Source organism: Oncorhynchus masou, chromosome 25 (genome assembly GCF_036934945.1).
Source record: "Oncorhynchus masou masou isolate Uvic2021 chromosome 25, UVic_Omas_1.1, whole genome shotgun sequence".
Lineage (NCBI taxonomy): Eukaryota > Metazoa > Chordata > Actinopteri > Salmoniformes > Salmonidae > Oncorhynchus > Oncorhynchus masou.
Window position 1 is genome coordinate 6,415,333 of NC_088236.1, and position 23,109 is coordinate 6,438,441.

Genomic DNA, 23,109 nt, shown 5'->3' on the forward strand with positions numbered 1-23,109 from the left:
AATTGTACCGACTTGACGTCACACTGATGTTACACTGAAATCAAAAACTTGTAAACTTATATAGCGTCCAGAATAAGTAAAAAAAAATATATATATATAATAATAAATATATATATATATATATATTTCTATTATTTATATATTTATATATATATATATTGTCTGTAAAAATCTGCTTAATATTGTAGCCTGTTTTTCCCATATAGAAGCAGGATACACCTTGGGTGCATTCATTAATTCACTCTGACTACTGCAATTTCAGAGTATTTCGCCTGAGTGTTTTTTTTTTTACATTTATTTAACTAGGCAAGTTAGTTATTAAGAACAAATTCTTATTTTCAATAACTGCCTAGAAACAGTGGGTTAACTGCCTTGTTCAGGAGCAGAACAACATATTATCTTGTCAGCTCATGGATTCGATCTTGAAACCTTTCAGTTACAATTCCAATGCTTTAACCACTAGGCTACCACCTGAGTGTCCACCCAGAGTGCAGAATAACTGAAGAATTTACAAACGCACAAACAGCCGTTGACCATGACCGGTGTCGGTAAAGGTCAACAAAAAAAACACAATGTATTTGTTGTTAGCAGTACAGTTACCAACGCTCTAAAAATCACATTTTATTAGTCACATACACGTTTTTAGCAGATGTTACTGCGAGTGCAGCAAAATGCTTGTGTTTCTAGCTCCGACAGTGCAGTAATATCTAACAGTTTCACAACATATACCCAAAATACACGTAAATCTAAGTAAGGAATCGATTAAGAAAATATATACATATACACTACCGTTCAAAAGTTTGGGGTCACTTAGAAATGTCCATGTTTTTGAAAGAAAAACACATTTTTTTGTCCATTAAAATAACAAATTGATCAGAAATGTGAGTGTAGACATTGTTGTAAATTACAAGTGTAGATGGAAACAGATTTTTTATGGAATATCTACATAGGTGTACAGAGACCCATTATCAGCAACCATCACTCCTGTGTTTCAATGGCACGTTGTGTTAGATAATCCAAGTTTATCATTTTAAAAGGCTAATTGATCATTAGAAAACCTTTTTGAAATTATGTTAGCACAGCTGAAAACTGTTGTTCAGATTAAAGAAGCAATAAAACTAACCTTCTTTAGTCTAGTTGAGTATCTGGAGCATCAGCATTTGTGGGTTCAATTACAGGCTCAAAATGGCCAGAATCAAAGAACTTTCTTCTGAAACTCGTCAGTCTATTCTTGTTCTGAGAAATGAAAGCTATTCCATGCGAGAAGTTGCCAAGAAACTGAAGATCTGGTACAACGCTGTGTACTACTCCCTTCACAGAACAGCGCAAACTCTCTCTAACTAGAATAGAAAGAGGGGTGGGAGGCCCCGGTGAACAACAGAGCAAGAGGACAAGTACATTAGCTTATCTAGTTTGAGAAACAGACGCCTCAAAAGTCCTCAACTGGCAGCTTCATTAAATAGTACCCACAAAAAACACCAGTCTCAACATCAACAGTGAAGAGGCGACTCCGGGATGCTGGCTTTCTAGGCAGAGTTTCAAAGAATCTCAAGGCCATCAGACTGTTAAAACAGCCACCACTAACACAGAGGCTACTACCTACTTACAGACTTGAAATCATTGGCCACTTGAATAAATGGATTACTAGTCACTTTAATAATGTTTACATATCTTGCATTTCTCATCTCATATGCATATACTGTATTTTATACCATCTATTGAGTCTTGCGTATGCTGTTCAGTCATTGCTCATCCATTTATTTATATGTATATATTCTTATTCTGTTCCTTTACTTAGATTTGTGTGCAGTTGTATTAGCATACCTACACAACGTTTTAGAATACCTACTCATTCAAGGGTTTTTCTTTATTTTGACTATTTTCTAGTCAAAATAAAGAAAAACCCTTGAATGAGTAGGTATTCTAAAACTTTTGATCGGTAGTTTGTATTTCTTGATAAAAATGTGTTTTTTTTTATAAAATAAAATTATATTAGCAGATGTTATTGCGAGTGAAGCGAAATGCTTGTGCTTCTAGTTCCGGCAGTGCAGCAATATCTAACAGCTAATAATAGTGAAGACATCAAAACTATGAAATAACAAATATGGAATCATGTAGCAACCAAAAAAAAAAAAGTGTTAATAAACAAATCAAAATATATTTTATATTTGAGATTCTTCAAATAGCCACCCTTTGCCTTGATGACAGCTTTGCACACTCTTGTCATTCTCTCAACCAGCTTCATGAGGTTGTCACCTGGAATGCATTTCAATTAACAGGTGAGCCTTCTAAAAAGTTAATTTGTTGAATTTCTTTCCTTCTTAGTGCGTTTGAGCCAATCAGTTGTCTTGTGACAAGGTAGGGGTGGTATTGTCACGTCCTGACCTTAGTTCCTTTTTTATGTCTCTGTTTTAGTTTGGTCAGGGCGTGAGTTGGGGTGGGCATTCTGTTTTGTTCTGTTATATTTCTATGTGTTTCGCCTGGTATGGTTCCCAATCAGAGGCAGCTGTCAATCGTTGTCTCTGATTGAGAATCATACTTAGGCAGCCTGTTTTCCCACTATGGGTTGTGGGTAGTTGTTTTCCATTTCAGTGTTTGCACCATATGGGACTGTTTCGGTTTTCATTTATTCTCTTGTTCTTTTGTATTTAGTGTTCAGTTAATTAAAGGAAATATGAACACGTACCACGCTGCACCTGAGTCCTCACCTTCTTCCACCAACAGCCATTACAGGTATACAGAAGATAGGCCTATTTGGTAAAAGACCAAATACATATTATGGCAAGAACAGCTCAAGTAAGCAAAGACAAACGACAGTCCATCATTACTTTAAGACATGAAGGTCAGTCAATACGGAAAATGTCAAGAACTTTTAAAGTTTCTTCAAGTGCAGTCACAAAAACCACCAAGCGCTATGATGAATCTGTCTCTCATGAGGACCCGCCACAGGAAAGGAAGACCCAGAGTTACCTCTGCTGCAGAGGATAGGTTCAGTAGTGTTACTAGCCTCTGAAATTGCATCCCAAATAAATGATTCACAGAGTTCAAGTAACAGACACATCTCAACCACAACTGTTCAGAGGAGACTGTGTGAATCAGGCCTTCATGGTCTAATTGCTATAAAGAAACCAATACTAAAGAACACTAATAATAAGAAGAGACTTGCTTGGGCCAAGAAACACGAGCAATGGACATTAGACTGGTGGAACTCTGTCCTTTGGTCTGAAGTTCAAATGTGAGACTTTTGATTCCAACCGCCGTGTCTTTGTGAGACGCAGTGTGGGTGAACGGATGATCTCCGCATGTGTGGTTCCCACCATGAAGCAAGGAGGAGGAGGCGTGTTGGTGCAGAGGTGTTTTGCTGGTGACACTGTCTGTGATTTATTTAGCATTGAAGGCACTCTTTACCAGCATGGCTCCCACATCATTCTGCAGCGATACGCCATCCCATCTGGTTTGGGCTTAGTGGGACTATCATTTGTTTTTCAACAGGACAATGACCCAATACACCTCCAGGCTGTGTAAGGGCTATTTTACCAAGAAGGAGGTTGATGGAGTGCTGCATCAGATGACCTGGCCTCCACCAAATTGAGATGGTTTGGGATGAGTCAGACCTCAGTGAAGGGAAAGCATCCAACAAGTGCTCAGCATACAGAATGTGGGAACTACTTCAAGATTGTTGGAAAAGCATTCCAGGTGAAGCTGGTTGAAAGAATGCCAAGAGTGTGCGAAGCTGTCATCAAGGCAAATGGTGACTATTTGAAGAATCATATATAAAATATATCAAATATATTTTGATTTGTTTAACACTTTGTTGGTTACTACATGATTCCATATGTGCCATTTCATAGTTTTGATGTCTTCACTATTATTCTACAATGTAGGAAATAGTACAAAAAATAAATAAAACCTTGAATGACGAGGTTTTCTAACATTGTATATGACATAGTATACATTTTTGGGGATCCATTTTGTCTCCTGGGCACTACTTTCAGAACAACTCACTAAAAAGTAGGACAATCCTCCGGGAAAGTCTCTTTACATAGTTCTCAATAATAAAACTGCCCTCCAACATTTTATGAATATTGGTATGAATGACAATTTTCCCCACAAACGTGTGTGTGCAAGATTACATGGAGAAAGATTCTGTCATGTTAACGACGTACGTCGACTGGGACAGTGGTTTGGCTTTCACTCTGTTGTTTGTGAGCCTGTAAAAATATGAAAAACTGCATATTACAAAAACAGAGTAGCCTACCACGCTGTTTTAACGTTAAATCACCTTAAAAACACATTGTTCTCACTTCCCAATCATGAATTAATAAATAAAAATTAAATTCTAATGGAGAAAGATTTACACAGAGGACAGACAGTGAGCAAACCAATCACAACTCACCAAACTATGTGGCCTTTACTGGTGGAGACAGCTTTCAGTATTTTCTTACTCAAACCGTTGGAAATTGCATTATGACTTAGACTAAAACAAAGAGAGAGAGAGAGAGAGAGAAGGAGAGAGAGAGAGAGAGAAGGAGAAAGGAAGGAGAGAGAGAGAGGACAGAGAAAGGGAGGGGGGGAATAATGTCATTAAGTACAGGGAATATATTGCATAATAATTTCTTTACATACAGTAGCCTAGTACTAGTATACAACAGAACACGTCTTCATTAGGGAAGGAAAACTACCGAGCCCTAGCAGCATGTGCATAGTGAATTAGCAACAGAACATGTCTTCATTAGGGAAGGAAAACTACCGAGCCCTAGCAGCATGTGCATAGTGAATTAGCAACAGAACATGTCTTCATTAGGGAAGGAAAATTACCGAGCCCTAGCAGCATGTGCATAGTGAATTAGCAACAGAACATGTCTTCATTAGGGAAGGAAAACTACCGAGCCCTAGCAGCATGTGCATAGTGAATTAGCAACAGAACATGTCTTCATTAGGGAAGGAAAACTACCGAGCCCTAGCAGCATGTGCATAGTGAATTAGCAACAGAACATGTCTTCATTAGGGAAGGAAAACTACCGAGCCCTAGCAGCATGTGCATAGTGAATTAGCAACAGAACATGTCTTCATTAGGGAAGGAAAACTACCGAGCCCTAGCAGCATGTGCATAGTGAATTAGCAACAGAACATGTCTTCATTAGGGAAGGAAAACTACCGAGCCCTAGCAGCATGTGCATAGTGAATTAGCAACAGAACATGTCTTCATTAGGGAAGGAAAACTACCGAGCCCTAGCAGCATGTGCATAGTGAATTAGCAACAGAACATGTCTTCATTAGGGAAGGAAAACTACCGAGCCCTAGCAGCATGTGCATAGTGAATTAGCAACAGAACATGTCTTCATTAGGGAAGGAAAACTACCGAGCCCTAGCAGCATGTGCATAGTGAATTAGCAACAGAACATGTCTTCATTAGGGAAGGAAAACTACCGAGCCCTAGCAGCATGTGCATAGTGAATTAGCAACAGAACATGTCTTCATTAGGGAAGGAAAACTACCGAGCCCTAGCAGCATGTGCATAGTGAATTAGCAACAGAACATGTCTTCATTAGGGAAGGAAAACTACCGAGCCCTAGCAGCATGTGCATAGTGAATTAGCAACAGAACATGTCTTCATTAGGGAAGGAAAACTACCGAGCCCTAGCAGCATGTGCATAGTGAATTAGCAACAGAACATGTCTTCATTAGGGAAGGAAAACTACCGAGCCCTAGCAGCATGTGCATAGTGAATTAGCAACAGAACATGTCTTCATTAGGGAAGGAAAACTACCGAGCCCTAGCAGCATGTGCATAGTGAATTAGCAACAGAACATGTCTTCATTAGGGAAGGAAAACTACCGAGCCCTAGCAGCATGTGCATAGTGAATTAGCAACAGAACATGTCTTCATTAGGGAAGGAAAACTACCGAGCCCTAGCAGCATGTGCATAGTGAATTAGCAACAGAACATGTCTTCATTAGGGAAGGAAAACTACCGAGCCCTAGCAGCATGTGCATAGTGAATTAGCAACAGAACATGTCTTCATTAGGGAAGGAAAACTACCGAGCCCTAGCAGCATGTGCATAGTGAATTAGCAACAGAACATGTCTTCATTAGGGAAGGAAAACTACCGAGCCCTAGCAGCATGTGCATAGTGAATTAGCAACAGAACATGTCTTCATTAGGGAAGGAAAACTACCGAGCCCTAGCAGCATGTGCATAGTGAATTAGCAACAGAACATGTCTTCATTAGGGAAGGAAAACTACCGAGCCCTAGCAGCATGTGCATAGTGAATTAGCAACAGAACATGTCTTCATTAGGGAAGGAAAACTACCGAGCCCTAGCAGCATGTGCATAGTGAATTAGCAACAGAACATGTCTTCATTAGGGAAGGAAAACTACCGAGCCCTAGCAGCATGTGCATAGTGAATTAGCAACAGAGTCTTTTTTGGATTCGTCACATTATGCTGATGATTGGAGCAAATAACATTTTCTTAAAAGATGCACAAGCAGTGAGTGAAACGTTGTGTTTTTATAAAATGTTAAAACCACATTCACATTGTAATCTTTATATACCCAACATCACAATCTATTGACGTTCCCAAAATATATGCTTTAAAAAAATGTTTTTAACTAGTAATATGTATTTTCTTGAGTTTGATTTTCATTATGATCTTCAAAAACACTCACTCCAGGACTTGGACTTTGTGCAGGTGTGCGAGCAGAGGCTGTAGGTGGTGGTCTGTGAGTTGGCAGCGGCTGAGGTCCAGTTCTGATAGCCCCTTTGAATACTCCAGAACCAGGGCCAGAGAATGACAGGCCTTCTGATCCAGCATGGTCTCACTGAGGTCCATCTCCCCGCGCAGGGCTCTGACCAGGGATCCTGCATGACGCACTGCATTATTCTTGTTACAAGTTTGTACAAGTTGAACCAATATGGCTTTACTGGGGCTGAGTCAGAGAGAAAAGAGAGAGACAAGGTCAGCCAGTTAAGATGGAGAGATGCAACGTTTTTGAAAATGAAAAATGTCATTCATAACCAAGCCTGTAAAGCCAAAGTCTGGGATTCTAAAAACAACAAGTTAGCCTGGACTGATCTATTGAACTATTATCATTGGGTTTACTTGATAGCTACCTACACAAATAGCTAGCTGGAACAGTGTTAATAAGATAAATTCATTAAAAAGATTAAAAGCAATACAAATAAGTTCTCCAGTAGACATCTACAGAGGGAGCTAAGAGCTGTGTTGTCAGTCATTGCATGTCTCTAACCTGAGATTAACTCTGCATGGGATTTTCATCAGCAGCTTCCTGAGTGCTCTGTCTGAAATCTCACAATCGCTTAGGATCAGCTCTGTGACGTAACGGCTCTGCTTCAGGACTCTGGCGATGACCTTGCAGTCAGCAGAGCTCAGACACAGAGGCTTCCCCTGGTCCTTTGTTGACAAGTCCACAGAGGAGGAGAAGTCCAGTCTATGCTGCAGAGCCCCAAGCAGGGCTGTTGCCCCTGGCTGGATCTTTGAGGCAGAGTAGCAGTGGAGGAACAGCAGCAGCAGTTTCCTCTCAACACTGCATCATGGGAAACAAGTCACTGCTCTTTTAAAATGACGGTTCTTTAACACGAAAACCAATGTATTTAGTTTCTTAAGATAAACTAGGATTTAAAAAAGTGGCAAGTAGGAAAAACCCATACCTCTTTAAAGTAATCCTGCCTAGAAAGGGACGAAGACCTGTGATGTTTCTCACTGAAAGCCTGTTCTCTCTGAGATTCACAGTGATTTTGTGGTTTGAATACTGCAGCAGAGAAATAAGCACTTCCCAGTCCAGCCTGCAGGAGGTCAGGTCTCCACCAACTTTCTTTAAGAATGAATGAGTCAGGTCCTTGTCCCGAGCTTCATGCACAACTCCAGCCAGCTGCTGCAGAGTGTCCGGACACAGTCTGTCAGGTGAGAACATACATTTTATGTATTTTTTTTATTTTACTAGGCAAGTCAGTTCAGAACTAATTCTTATTTACAATGACGGCCTAGGAACAGTGGGTTAAACTGCCTTGTTCAGGGGCAGAACGACAGACTTTTACCTTGTCAGCTCGGGGATTCGATCGAGCAACCTTTCGGTTACAGGCCCAACGCTCTAAACCACTAGGCTACCTGCCTCCCAACATACATAAGAGCATGCACACATATAAATCCTAAAACATAAACCTTTCACCAGACTACAGCAATAACGGTCTTCTGCAGACTCACTTGAGTTTCAGAGGTCCCCGGTAACCCAGCAACAGGATGAGAGAGTGACCGTGGATAGTACACTTCGTCAGGTCCAGACGCTGCACAGTCCAGACTCTCAGCAGGGACGCCACACTACTCAGGACCCTAGAAAGCACATCCTCCGATAGTTGTGAGTTCTCAATAACCAGCGAAATCTCCTCAACCCCCATTGGAGCACTGACTCTACCAGTCGCAAGCAGTCTGGTCAGTTTCACTGTCATGATCTCATTTAGTCTGAAAATTGTAATAATAACAAAAAACTGTGATTAGCAATGAAAACTTGAGAGGGAAAATCAATGAAATGTATAGATTTGTGTTTCTTGAAGTTTTGATACATTTGCATACATGAGGTTGTGTAGCATCAACGGATGTCTGAAGAGAATCGAAGCTCCTCCGAGAGAAATCTTGCTGGGTGTGAGACCGAGTTTCACTCCTGAGGCACAGAGGGCCAAGATTCTCCCCACAGAAGTGCAGGTTTGCCTGGATAACTCTCCTCCCAATGACAGGGTGAAGCCATGAGCTTGGAAGAGAGCGGCAAAATGCTCGGCCTGCTCTCCATTTTTCCGTAGGAAGTATACAAGATTGTTGTCGTTAAAACTGAAAAACACAAAATAAAATACATAATGTTAAAACATGTTGAAAGCAGGAAGCAAAGATGTTAAGTTTTGTTGCACACAATATACATTTTTGTACTTCAGGCGAATTCAAATGATCACTCTCGTCTGTCTTGATGATGTGTATTGCTACAGATATTCCCTGGGCACTACTTTCATTAAACAGTGTATCGTTTTATGGTAATTTCACTGATTGTGTGTGTAGTTTTATTATGGATGTTTATTTGTAGATACCAGTGTTTGTTTGAGGTAGATAACTCACCTCAGCTGTGAGACGTAGGGCAAACACTGAAAGAAACGCCTCACTTCACTTTCTTTATCTGACCAACATTTCACCTGCATTGGCCTTTTCACTGGTTGGAGTTTCAGAACTTTGAGGAAGACGGAGGCCTTTCTTCCAGCCAGATTCACGTACCAGACTGCTGGAGCTGACTGGTAAACTGGCCGAAGTAATGGAATGAGACTCCTGGCCTTTTTAATCCCAGATGCCATTGCACACGAGTAAAGATCCAGAAGGAAGTGACATTGATCTGAAGGATGAACATCTTCATTGAATGGGAAGGAGCTGTAGCTCCATACCAGGGATAGGAACTTCGAACAATTCCATCCTGTCCTTGCATCGTGGTCTGCTGCTGCGACACTCAGATTGAGCACAAACTGGATAACGCCTGCGTTGTTGTCGTTGTTCACGAACCTCATTTTAAGCAAAGAAACACATTTTAATATCATTACCCACGGTTCAAAAACAGATTCAATCCATTTAGTTCCCACGTCATTTTAACCAACAAAATTCTCTGATTAAATCAACACGGGAAACTGATTAGATTTACAGAAAGTTATCTACGTAAGGTATATAATTTTTAATATTAAGATTTTAAATCAATCACCTTTTAACCCAAATCCAATAACATTTAGTTAGTTGACAACTCAACCAAATGTAAATCAAAACTAGGATGTTAAAACTGTGATTTATTGGCAAATGTGTATTAGGCCATTTAAAACACTGATAAACATTTTTATATCACTAAATAAATCCCTAACTCATTAATACATTCTTACGTCCGGGAACAAATAGAAATGATATTATTCTGAGACACTTCGTCAGGTAAGGCATTTCAGATGTATACTACTCAGCCACCAGGGGGAGACTCGTCGAGGCCTGGTGACACACGGAGGATACATCACGAGGCGATGGCGCCATCTGCTGGACGTGCCAGGTCTCGACGGGCTCTCCGGCCAGAACTAATTGGGGCTGATTGGGAGTTCGTGAGTAATCAAGGGCTGATTGCTCACCAGCGTGCGAGGCCCATAAAGCTGCCAGAAGGGCAGCACACAGGGGAGAGACTGGGGGAGGAAAGGACTCCAGTATAGTTGGGGACGCTTGCGGAGGTGTGAGTTAATTTTTTTGTGTGCCCGACAGGATACAGCAAGACCCGGAGCCCAGAAGACGGTGTCCCGGAGAGGGTCTCATGGGGGAGACCTATCCTTTTCTTTTTTTGATTTATTATTTAAATAAAACACCCTTGAAACAGAGCTAATCCTACTCTGTCCGTGTCTGATCTGTGTTAACGTCGATAGCATACGATCATAGATTCATTTGACAACACAAGCTTACAAAACAATTACAATGGCAAAGTCACAATAATCACAAGAATGGCTTCAGATCAAAGTCTACGTTGAGACCAAATCCCTTCGGGTCTTTAAATTAAAGTATTTAAGTCTCTTTTTTTGCCTTTACCTCCCTTATCTCACCTCATTTTCTCACATCGTATATAGACTTGTTTCTACTGTATTATTGACTGTATGTTTTGTTTATTCCGTGTGTAACTGTGTTGTTGTATGTGTCGAACTGCTTTGCTTTATCTTGGCCAGGTCGCAATTGTAAATGAGAACTTGTTCTCAACTAGCCTACCTGGTTAAATAAAGGTGTTCTCAACTGGCCTACCTGGTTAAATAAAGGTGTTCTCAACTGGCCTACCTGGTTAAATAAAGGTGAAATAAATAAACAATAAATAAAATCAAAATTCTTGAATATAATTATTTTGTTCTATAAAGGGTCTCGCAATTTGGTGAGGTGATATCTTGACTTCCAATAGTGGATATATGACTATGACAATTTACCATAATTTACTCCAAAGAGCAGCCATGTGGATATAAATAGAATTCTGTATTTCCACACGGTTTAAAGAAATAATTCGATTTCACCTCCTTCCTATGAGTAACATTTAGACTGTTATACAAGAACAATGTGCATATCAGATTTTTAATATCGTTTAAGATTTGGTCCCGTATATTTATGAATGGATATGCCTGATGTTCTATGTGGTGGGCTATCTCATGAATTGATGTGATCTATTTAGGTGAGCGGGCACCTGGGACGATTGATTTGTGAATTGGCCTTCGTGCCTGCTCCCATACTCTATAATTCTGTATTTCTTTGTAACTAATTTGTACACAGGTAGATCGGAAAAGCCACATCCCCGATTGACAGATGAGTGACAATCCTGATTAGAATCACCTGCTGCTCATCTGCTGTTCTTTACAAATGCTGTTTTAAATTAAAATACAATTGTACCTAGATCCTGACGAAGGCCGTATAAAGCCAAAACGTCTGTGTACGCTATCCCTGATGCATTGAAAATGTATTTAAAACACAAAATAATACATTTTTATGCGACATCTTCGAGTGCAAACCCATTACACCCCTTTGTTTGTCAAAAAATAACTAACCAGAGCTTTTCAAATGAACGTCATTTGCGTGTAATTCTGAGTCAGAAATGGTTAAGCCAATGACTGGCTCTTAGACGGAGATTTTATACGTCAGGAACAAAAAAGGAAGAGTCGCTCACGAGTAAAACAATGATGATCTTCTAGTTGCCGGGAAAACACTCACCTCAGCTGTGAGATGTAGGGCAGACACTGAAGGAAACTCCTCACTTCACTCTCGTCATCTGACCAGCCCTTCAGCTCCACTGGTTTCTTCTCTGGTTTCAGCACTTCTAGGAGGAAGGAGGCTTTCCTTTGTGAGAGGTCTATGGACCAGACTGAAAAAGAGAAATCAATATTGTATGGACTTAAATTGCTTCAATATGATGCATGGAGAATGTTTGCCAGATGGTTAATGCTACTGATTATAGTAATGGATTTTCGAGAATAATCACGTCTTATGAATTAATGACAAATATTAAGTTATAAAATCCATAGTGATTACTCACCATTTACAGGGATGTCTGTTTCTGTGCTGGGTTTACTTGTGTCCCCCTCTCCATAGACTGCAGAGACTCTGACACGGTAGCAAGTACTGGAGGTCTGAGATAAGGTGCATGTACGTTCAGGCCCTGTTGTTGACACACTGGACCAGCCTTCAAGCCCTGCCTCTTTGAACTCCACGGCATAACGTAGCACGGGACCGCCATCTTCCTCTTCCTCCATCTGCCATGTGACTCTGACCTTTTCTCCGTCCAGCAGTTTCACACAGGGCTGTCCAGGTGTGGACCTTGGGTTTGTCTTTACCATGGTGACCGTGCTGAAGTCACTCATACTAGAGCTGTCCACGGCACTGTATCTAACCTGGTATTTAGTGTCAGGTTTCAAACCGGGCAACCTACAAGTGTTACACTGGTCAGGACCCACAGATCCAGGACCAGGTGGTAAATATCCAACAGTCCATTGAACATCACTTTCTGCTTTATACTCTATTCTGTACTTCACAGGACTCATGACCTTTGACTGAGGAAATTTCAGACGGAAGCTGGTCTGTTTTATCTCTGTTACTTCGGCTGGATTTGGCTTTGATCCAAGCTTGAAATTGCGGCCTATAAGACGACCATTTTGATAAAGACCAATGCAGGATCCAGGAAAGGTGACATCAGGTATAACTGCAACAAGAAAATTGAATTTCTCTCCATCTCTTCTGTCTTCATAGGATGTGGTGAACACGTGGAGGTCAGACTGTATTTTTTCAGTTAAATCTGGAGGCTTGAAGGCATGATGTGTCTGCTGCTGTCTGGTGATCCCTGATTGGTTTGTGGTGGTCTCTAGTGCAGAATGTATGTATTGCTTCATGGTGGAAAGGTATGGATCTTCACCCCTCAGTGAGGTGAGCGTGAAGCACAGCGTCCTGTTTGGGGTCAGCACCTCCCTCCATGTGGGGATGTTGTTTGCTTTCTCCTGGACCTTCTTCCCCGTGGGGATGTTGTTTGCTTCCTCCTGGACCTTCTTCCCCGTGGGGATGTTGTTTGCTTCCTCCTGGACCTTCTTCCCCATGGGGATGTTGTTTGCTTCCTCCTGGACCTTCTTCCCCGTGGGGATGTTGTTTGCTTCCTCCTGGACCTTCTTCCCCGTGGGGATGTTGTTTGGTTCCTCCTGGACCTTCTTCCCCGTGGGGATGTTGTTTGCTTCCTCCTGGACCTTCTTCCCCGTGGGGATGTTGTTTGCTTCCTCCTGGACCTTCTTCCCCGTGGGGATGTTGTTTGCTTCCTCCTGGACCTTCTTCCCCGTGGGGATGTTGTTTGCTTCCTCCTGGACCTTCTTCCCCGTGGGGATGTTGTTTGGTTCCTCCTGGACCTTCTTCCCCGTGGGGATGTTGTTTGGTTTCTCCTGGACCTTTAAAATGTGGATGTTTTTTTCTTTGCAGATAAGCAGAGCCTTTATCTCCTCCTCTTTGTTGCTAACCCACTGATGTGTGTGCTGAGAACAGAATGGTGATTGGTCATGGTTCTGGAGAATGTCTCTCAGGCTCTTTTCATCCATCTCTTCACTCTCTCTCACGGTCTTTACTGCCACAGCCAGCCCTCTCTTAAACTCGGACTGGTACATCTGCAGCAGCTCAGAAAATTCTGCAAATTTTTCTTTCACACTGGGGAACCATTTCATCACATCATCGTTGACGTGTAATAATGTCATTGTGTCCTGGCATCTCATGGTGACCTGCCTCAGATGCTCCACCACGTCCTCGGCCTCGGAGAGAAAGCCTTGAGTGATCTGAATTGAAGTGTCCAGATTCCTCAGAGGATAGAGCCATGCGTACAGAGGCACTGCTTTCTCTCCCTGTTGTGCAAGGTGCTTCGGGAGAGTTTCAAGAGCTTGTACTGCTTGGTCATAAGTCATGGAGCCGTTGATATGGTCTACATCACTGTGGAGTGTACACTGATACAACAAACGGTTTATTTTCTCATTGTCACTCAAGCTGGATAACATATGATCTGCACTGAAGGAGGAAGCCATCTTCTTGATAACACTGTGCATATCGGCTTCTCCTCCACCAGCCCTTTTCTCTCCACTGACACATTTGTCAAAGATACAAAATGCGTGAGCTCCATAGAGAACAGCCATCACCACGTGTGTTGCCTTTGATTCCCTTTTGACGGTCTCTTCAAATACCCTGTGACTGAGCATGTCCAGCCTGGTAGTGGTTCTGTACTGTAGAGTGACCCGCTCCGTGTTTTTGGACTGAACAGGATGGTTCAGGTATTCAGCAGCACCACCAACCTTCACCAGCCCAGACAAGACACTGGCCCTGAGAGAAGTGGAAACATCCAGAGCCCCGAATCTGTCCTGTAGGGAGTCTCCTTCAATACACGTCACCTCTTTGTGAGGCCGAGGCAGAGACTGACGCATGTTGGCTATTGTGCTCTCATCCCATAGACCGACATCTTAGGAGATAAAAGGATATTCATTTCACAGCAGAATTGACAGAATTACAGTTTTTTTAATTATCTGGGTCAATGTTCTCAAATAATTCAAATTATTTCCCTTCAAAATAAAACCCCACAACCCAAAAACTAAATCAAGGTCAGAAAAGTCGCAGAGATAATCAGCAAATCCAGCTGTCTGGAAAGACCTTGCTTGCCAACCTTTGCTTTATTATTAAACATATTATTTCCGATATATGCACTCAAAAACACAATAAGTGTACCTGAGCAAAGACTATCATTGCAGCAGTCATACATCATCCCAAGGTCTAGGGGGCGACCAAGGGCAGCCAGCACAAAACAGTCGTTTGCCCAATCTGAGAATCAAAGGAGAGAGAAACACACTACAGGAAATACAAATCACTGTACTATCATTCAACAGGAGAACTGTGGACGTCGGGAAAAGGAGGACCGAGCACGTCCCCATTCTCATTGGGGCTGTAGTGGAGCGGGTCGAGAGTTTCAAGTTCCTTGGTGTCCACATCACCAACAAACTAGCATGGTCCAAACACACCATGACAGTCGTGAAGAGGGCACAACAAAACCTATTCCCCCTCAGGAGACTGAAAATATTTGGCATGGGTCCGGATATCCTCAAAAGGTTCTACAGCTGCACCATCGAGAGCATCCTGACTGGTTGCATCACTGCCTGTTATGGCAACTGCTCGGCCTCTGACCGCAAGGCACTACAGAGGGTAGTGCGTATGGCCCAGTACATCACTGGGGCCAAGCTTCCTGCCATCCAGGACCTCTATACCAGGCGGTGTCAGAGGAAGGCCCTAAAAATGGTCAAAAACTCCAGCCACCCTAGTCATAGACTGTTCTCTCTGCTACCGCACAGCAAGCGGTACAGGAGCGCCAAGTCTAGGTCCAAGAGGCTTCTAAACAGCTTCTACCTTCGAGCTATAAGATTTCTGAACAGCTAATTAAATGGCAACCCAGACTATTTGCATTGCCCCCCCCCTTTTATGTGGCTGCTACTCTGTTATTATCTATGCATAGTCACTTTAATAACTACCTCAATTACCTCGACACCAGTGCCCCCGCACATCGACTCTGTATTGGTACCCCCTGTATATAGTCTCGCTATTGGTATTTTACGGCTGCTCTTTAAATACTTGTTACTGTCATCTCTTAATCTTATCCATATTTTTAAACTGCATTGTTGGTTAGGAGCTCATCAGTAAGCCTTTCAATGTAAAGTCTGCGCATGTGACTAATAAAAATTTGATTTGAATTGTATCTTACCTTTGGATGACCTCTTTGCATAACAGGTTAAGTCAGTGGTTGGATTCTTTACATTCTGGGGAGAAAATGAAATCATAATCGCTACTGTAAAATATAAGTAGGATACTGATTATCTAGTTAGTCCGGCCTAGTACAGAGAGGAAATACTATTAGTTATTAGTTTCCTCTAGTTAATAAAGTAAAGTGTTGATAAAATAGTGTACCTGCATCAGTTTGTTTTTGTGTGTTTTTTCCTCAGCAAACTCTTTATTCATCTGTTCAAATTTAGCTTCCAGCCTTAATGCAGTCTGTTGTTCTTCATCGCAGAGTTTTTGATCCAGGTTTCCAGTCACCTCCACCAGTGTGTGTCTCTGCAGTGCCGCTACGGTGTAGTGCTGCCTAACGTGGCTCTCACAGTAGGAGGCAGCGCAGGTCAGACAGAACTTCACAGCTTTGAGCTGTTTCTCAGTGCAGAGATCACAGGCCACATCTCCGGGTCCAGCGTAGCGGTGAGGGGGAAGTGCAGGGACCTTGAATCCTGTCTGACGGAGTTTCCGGATCACTTTGTCCAAGGCTGAATTGCTGGAGAGATGGGGACATGTTCTGAATCTACATTGGCACCCGGGACAGTCGTAGACCTGTTTATTCGCTGGTTTGTTCCAATAGGTCTCAATGCATTGCCTGCAGAAACTGTGTCCACAGGGGATGGAGACTGGCTCGTTGAGAACCTCTGTGCACACTGAGCATCTGAAGTGGTCCTCTGCCAGCAGACTGGCTGTCAGTGCACTGCACAAAGGGGGAGAGATTATGTTAGCTGGTAGCAATAGCATATATAACACGTACTTCCTCAACTTTAACATTCACAAGACTGAAAAAAGTACCTGAATACCCCTTGGTTTTATGTCTTAAAGGGTACCTTGATAAATGGACACGAGGTTTCCTAACTTACAGTACGCTCCAACAGGATTGGGAAAGTGACACGTGTTTGGTTGTTTTGGCTCTGTACTCCAGTATAATGTATTGTGTCATTTTGGAGTCACTTTTAATATAAATAGGAAGATAATATGTTTCTAAAACACGTCTAAATTCATGTAGATGCTACCATGACTACGGATAATCCTGAATAAATAATAATGAGTGCGAAAGTTACAGAAGCACAAATATCATACCCCCAAGACATGCTAACCTCTCACCATTACAATAACAGGGGAGGTTAGCATTTTATATCACACCCCCAAGACCTGCTAACCTCTCACCATTACAATAACAGGGGAGGTTAGCATTTTATATCATACCCCCAAGACATGCTAACCTCTCACCATTACAATAACAGGGGAGGTTAGCATGTTATATCATACACCGAAGACATGCTAACCTCTCACCATTACAATAACTGGGGAGGTTAGCATTTTATATCATACCCCGAAGACATGCTAACCTCTCACCATTACAATAACAGGGGAGGTTAGCATGTTATATCATACCCCGAAGACATGCTAACCTCTCACCATTACAATAACTGGGGAGGTTAGCATTTTATATCATACCCCGAAGACATGCTAACCTCTCACCATTACTTTAACAGGGGAGGTTAGCATTTTATATCATACCCCGAAGACATGCTAACCTCTCACCATTACTTTAACAGGGGAGGTTAGCATTTTATATCATACCTCCAAGACATGCTAACCTCTCACCATTACAATAACAGGGGAGGTTAGCATTTTATATCATACCTCCAAGACATGCTAACCTCTCACCATTACAATAACAGGGGAGGTTAGCATTTTATATCATACCCACAAGACATGCTAACCTCTCACCATTACAATAACAGGGGAGGTTAGCATTTTATATCATACCCCCAAGACATGCTAACCTTTCACCATTACAATAACAGGGGAGGTTAGCATTTTATATCATACCCCGAAGACATGCTAACCTCTCACCATTACAATAACAGGAGAGGTCAGCATTTTATATCATTCTCCAAGACATGCTAACCTCTCACCATTACAATAACAGGGGAGGTTAGCATTTTATATCATACCCCCAAGACATGCTAACCTCTCACCATTACAATAACAGGGGAGGTTAGCATTTTATATCATACCCCCAAGACATGCTAACCTCTCACCATTACAATAACAGGGGAGGTTAGCATTTTATATCATACCCCGAAGACATGCTAACCTCTCACCATTACAATAACAGGGGAGGTTAGCATGTTATATCATACCCCGAAGACATGCTAACCTCTCACCATTACAATAACTGGGGAGGTTAGCATTTTATATCATACCCCGAAGACATGCTAACCTCTCACCATTACTTTAACAGGGGAGGTTAGCATTTTATATCATACTCACAAGACATGCTAACCTCTCACCATTACAATAACAGGGGAGGTTAGCATTTTATATCATACCCCCAAGACATGCTAACCTCTCACCATTACAATAACAGGGGAGGTTAGCATTTTATATCATACCCCGAAGACATGCTAACCTCTCACCATTACAATAACAGGGGAGGTTAGCATTTTATATCATACCCACAAGACATGCTAACCTCTCACCATTACAATAACAAGGGAGGTTAGCATTTTATATCATACCCACAAGACATGCTAACCTCTCACCATTACAATAACAGGGGAGGTTAGCATTTTATATCATACCCACAAGACATGCTAACCTCTCACCATTACAATAACAGGGGAGGTTAGCATTTTATATCATACCCCCAAGACATGCTAACCTCTCACCATTTTTTTTTTTTGGGGGGGGGGGTTATTTCACCTTTATTTAACCAGGTAGGCCAGTTGAGAACAAGTTCTTATTTACAACTGTGACCTGGCCAAAATAAAGCAAAGCAGTGCGACAATAAAAACAACATAGAGTTACACATGGGATAAACAACCGTACAGTCCATAACACAATAGAACAATCTGTATACAGTGTCTGCAAATGAAGTAAGGAGGTAAGGCAAAAAAAATAGGCCAATAGTGGCAAAGTAATTACAATTTATCAATTTACACTGGAGTGATAGATGTGCAGATTTTAATTTTTTTATTTTACTAGGCAAGTCAGTTAAGAACAAATTGTTATTTTCAATGACGGCTTAGGAACAGTGGGTTAACTGCCTGTTCAGGGGCAGAACGACAGATTTGTACCTTGTCAGCTCGGGGATTTGAACTTGCAACCTTCCGGTTACTAGTCCAACGCTCTAACCACTAGGCTCCCCTGCCGCCTCTACGCTCTAACCACTAGGCTCCCCTGCCGCCTCTACGCTCTAACCACTAGGCTCCCCTGCCGCCTCTACGCTCTAACCACTAGGCTCCCCTGCCGCCTCTACGCTCTAACCACTAGGCTCCCCTGCCGCCTCTACGCTCTAACCACTAGGCTACCCTGCCGCCTCTACGCTCTAACCACTAGGCTACCCTGCCGCCTCTACGCTCTAACCACTAGGCTACCCTGCCGCCTCTACGCTCTAACCACTAGGCTACCCTGCCGCCTCTACGCTCTAACCACTAGGCTACCCTGCCGCCTCTACGCTCTAACCACTAGGCAACCTGCCGCCTCTACTCTCTAACCACTAGGCTACCCTGCCGCCTCTACGCTCTAACCACTAGGCTACCCTGCCGCCTCTACGCTCTAACCACTAGGCTACTCTGCCGCCTCTACGCTCTAACCACTACCCTGGGACGTGCGGGTAGAAATACTGTTGTGCAAAAGAGCAAAACAATAAAAAACAAATTTGAGGATGAGGTAGATGGTTGGTTGTATACAGTATGGGTGAGGAGGTAGTTGGATGGGCTATTTATAGATGGGCTGTAAGCTGCTCTGACAGCTGATGCTTACAGCTAGTGAGGGAGATATGAGTCTCCAACTTCAGTGATTTTTGCAATTTGTTCCAGTCATTAGCAAGCAGAGAACTGGAAGTCAAGGCGGCCAAACAAGGTGTTGGCTTTGGGGATGACCAGTGAAATATACCTGCTGGAGCGTGTGCTATGGGTGGGTGTTGCTATGGTGACCAGGGAGCTAGGATAAGGCGGAGCTTTACCTAACAAAGACTTATAGATAACCTGGAGCCAGTGTGTTTGGCGGCGAATTTGTAGCGTGGACCAGCCAACGAGAGCATACAGGTCGCAGTGGTGGGTAGTGTATGGGGCTTTGGTGACAAAACGGATGGCACTGTGATAGACTGCATCCAGTTTGCTGAGTAGAGTGTTGGAGGCTATTTTGTAGATGACATCACCGAAGTCGAGGATCGGTAAGATAGTCAGTTTTACGAGGGTATGTTTGGCAGCATGAGTGAAGGATGCTTTGTTGTGAAATAGGAAGCCGATTCTAGATTTAACTTTGGATTGGAGATGCTTAATGTGATGCTTAATGTGAGTCTGGAAGGAGAGTTTACAGTCTAGCCAGACACCTAGGTATTTGTAGTTGTCCACAAATTCTAAGTCAGAACCGTCCAGAGTAGTGATGCTGGACGGGCAGGCAGGTGTGGGCAGCGATCGGTTGAAGAGCATGCATTTCATTTTACTAGCATTTAAGAGCAGTTGGAGGCCACAGAAGGAGTGTTGTATGCCGTTGAAGCTCGTTTGGAGGTTTATGAACACAGTGTCCAAAGAAGGGCCAGATGTATACAGAATGTTGAACCCTGTGGCACCCCTATAGAGACTGCCAGAGGTCCGGACAACAGGCCCTCCGGTTTGACACACTGAACTCTGAGAAGTAGTTGGTGAACCAGGCGAGGCAGTCATTAGAGAAACCAAGGCTGTTGAGTCTGCCAATAAGAATACGGTGTTTGACAGAGTCGAAAGCCTTGGCCAGGTCGATGAAGACGGCTGCACAGTACTGTCTTTTATCGATGGCGGTATGATATTTGTGATTCTATAACTTTCTCAGTCATCATTTTTCACAATAAAAGTGACTCCAAAATGACACAATACATTATTTACAATTAATTTATATTGGGCACAAAATGATCTGAAACACAACCAAAACAGCAAATGCATCTAACCAATTTGTAGAGTCACAAGCTTGACGTAGTCATCGTGTACTATGAATATGGGCCCAAATATGTAACTTATTACTACTTTAGGGAGGTGTTTAGTCCCAGGGTCCTTAGCTTAGTGATGAGCTTTGAGGACACTAGGGTGTTGAACGCTGAACTGTAGTCAATGAACAGCATTCTCACATAGGTGTTCCATTTGTCCAGGTGGGAAAGAGCAGTGTGGAGTGCAATAGAGATTGCATCATCTGTGGATCTGTTGGGGCGGTAGGTGAATTGGATTGGGTCCATGGTGTCTGGGATGATGGTGTTGATGTGAGCCGTGACCAACCTTTCAAAGCACTTCATGCCTACAGACGTGAGTACAGGCGTGAGCGCTACGGGTCGGTAGTCATTTAGGCAGGTTACCTTAGTATTCTTGGACACAGGGACTATGGTGGTCTGCTTGAAACATGTTGGTATTACAGACTCGGTCAGGGACATGTTGAAAATGTCACCTGCCAGTTGGTCAGCACATGCCCGGAGCACACGTCCCGGGTACTGAGAATGTTAACCTGTTTCAAAGGTCTTACTCACACGGAGAGTGAGATCACACAGTCGTCAGGAACGGCTGGTGCTCTCATGCAGGGGCAGTATTGCTTGCCTTGAATCGAGCATAGAAGGCACTTCACTCAATCTTGGTCCTGTATTGACGCTTTGTCTGTTTGTCGTCGTGATATATATATATATATATATATATATATATATATATATATATAAATAGTGTGATTTCTAATAAGCGTCCAATTGAAACTCCCATTCCTTGAAAACGGCAACTCTACCCTTAAGCTAAGTGTGGATGTTGCCTGTAATCCATGGCTTCTGGTTGGGCTATGTACGAAATGGGTAGACGTCATCAATACTTTGTTCTGCACAATATTCTCTACCTATATGGTGCTCACATTATTCAAACCAATGAGGGGTTGGAACTTTAAGCCAATTATTTCAGTCATCTTTTTGGTGAAAGAACCTTATAATTCTCGGTCATGAAATCTTCCTGTTTTGCATATTCCATTTGAACTAAACTATATTCACATCTTCTTTCTATCAATACTTCCCTTTGAATTGTTAAACTCACCTAAACTCTCCGTCCAAAGCTCTATCTTTGAAATTAATGGGCTGACCCATTGACTGGCCACTCTTCATGGACAGATAGCTGTGTGCTGGAGATGCTGCTGACTGCACAGACTGGTGGCTGTAATATAAATTGCATCAATGAAAACATGAATCTGGTGAACACAAACCTCGTGTTTCTCAGGTACAGTCAATAATATCTAACGTGGGTAACTTTCACATTAAGGTTTACCTACAATGATTTATAAAAAGGTTTAGAATGTAACTAAGCTTTTGATGGAATTCAATTAGACCTCAACAATGTGTCTTTCAAAAGTAATTTCAGATTGAGCATTCAGAAAGTATTCAGACCCCTTCACCTTTTCCACATTTTGTCACGTTACGGCCTTATTCTAAAATGGGTTAAATACATTTTATCTTCATCGGTCAACACACAATATCCCATAATGACAAAGTGAAAACAGGTATTTAAAAAAGATTGCAAATGTATTCAAAATTTAAAAAAACAGGATACCTTATTTACATAAGAATTCAGACCCTTTGCTATGAGACTCTTAATTGAGTTCAGGTGCATCCTGCTTCCATTGATCATCCTTGATGTTTCTGCAACTTGATTGGAGTCCACCTGTGGTAAAATCAATTGATTGGACATGATTTGGGAAGGTACACACCTGTCTATATGAGGACCCACAGTTGACAGTGCATGTCAGAGCAAAAACCAAGCCATGAGGTAGGAGTTGAGGAGACAGGATTGTGTCGAGGCACAGATCTGGGGAAGGGTACCAAAACATTTCTGCAGCATTAAAGGTCCCCAAGAACACAGTGGCCTCAATCATTCTTAAATGCAAGAAGTTTGGAGCCACCAAGAGTCTTCCTAAAGCTGGCCGCCCAGCCAAGCTGAGCAATCGGAGGAGAAGGACCTTGGTCAAGAAGGTGACCAAGAACACGATGGTCACTCTGACAGAGCTCCAGAGTTCCTCTGTGGACATGGGAGAACCTTTCAGAAGGACAACCATGTCTGCAGCACTCCACCAATCAGGCTCTTATGGTAGAGTGGCCAGACGGAAGCCACTCCTCAGTAAAAGGCACATGACAGCCCTCTTGGAGTTTGCCAAAAGGCACGTAAAGGACTCTCAGACCATGAAAAACAATATTCTCTGGTCTGATGAAACCAAGATTGAACTCTCCGGCCTGAA

At 42.5% G+C, this 23,109-nt stretch overlaps 1 protein-coding gene across 2 annotated transcripts in view; it reads right to left on the reverse strand.

Annotated features, from left to right (window-relative positions):
* Nucleotides 1-577: 577 nt before the first annotated feature.
* The window catches only part of LOC135513713 (uncharacterized), a 31,415-nt gene continuing 8,883 nt past the window's right edge, over nucleotides 578-23,109 (reverse strand). For both annotated transcript variants that reach the window (XM_064936592.1, XM_064936591.1), the window contains 14 exons: nucleotides 21,918-22,034; nucleotides 16,006-16,567; nucleotides 15,803-15,857; nucleotides 14,779-14,871; nucleotides 12,077-14,515; nucleotides 11,755-11,905; nucleotides 9,124-9,555; nucleotides 8,593-8,844; nucleotides 8,227-8,481; nucleotides 7,674-7,919; nucleotides 7,253-7,549; nucleotides 6,671-6,931; nucleotides 4,397-4,477; nucleotides 578-4,211 (listed from right to left, as the gene is read on the reverse strand). In XM_064936592.1, coding sequence (XP_064792664.1) covers nucleotides 4,130-4,211; nucleotides 4,397-4,477; nucleotides 6,671-6,931; nucleotides 7,253-7,549; nucleotides 7,674-7,919; nucleotides 8,227-8,481; nucleotides 8,593-8,844; nucleotides 9,124-9,555; nucleotides 11,755-11,905; nucleotides 12,077-14,515; nucleotides 14,779-14,871; nucleotides 15,803-15,857; nucleotides 16,006-16,567; nucleotides 21,918-22,034 — 5,323 coding nt within the window. In that variant the 3' untranslated portion in view covers nucleotides 578-4,129. The remainder of the gene's footprint in view (nucleotides 4,212-4,396; nucleotides 4,478-6,670; nucleotides 6,932-7,252; nucleotides 7,550-7,673; nucleotides 7,920-8,226; nucleotides 8,482-8,592; nucleotides 8,845-9,123; nucleotides 9,556-11,754; nucleotides 11,906-12,076; nucleotides 14,516-14,778; nucleotides 14,872-15,802; nucleotides 15,858-16,005; nucleotides 16,568-21,917; nucleotides 22,035-23,109) is intronic.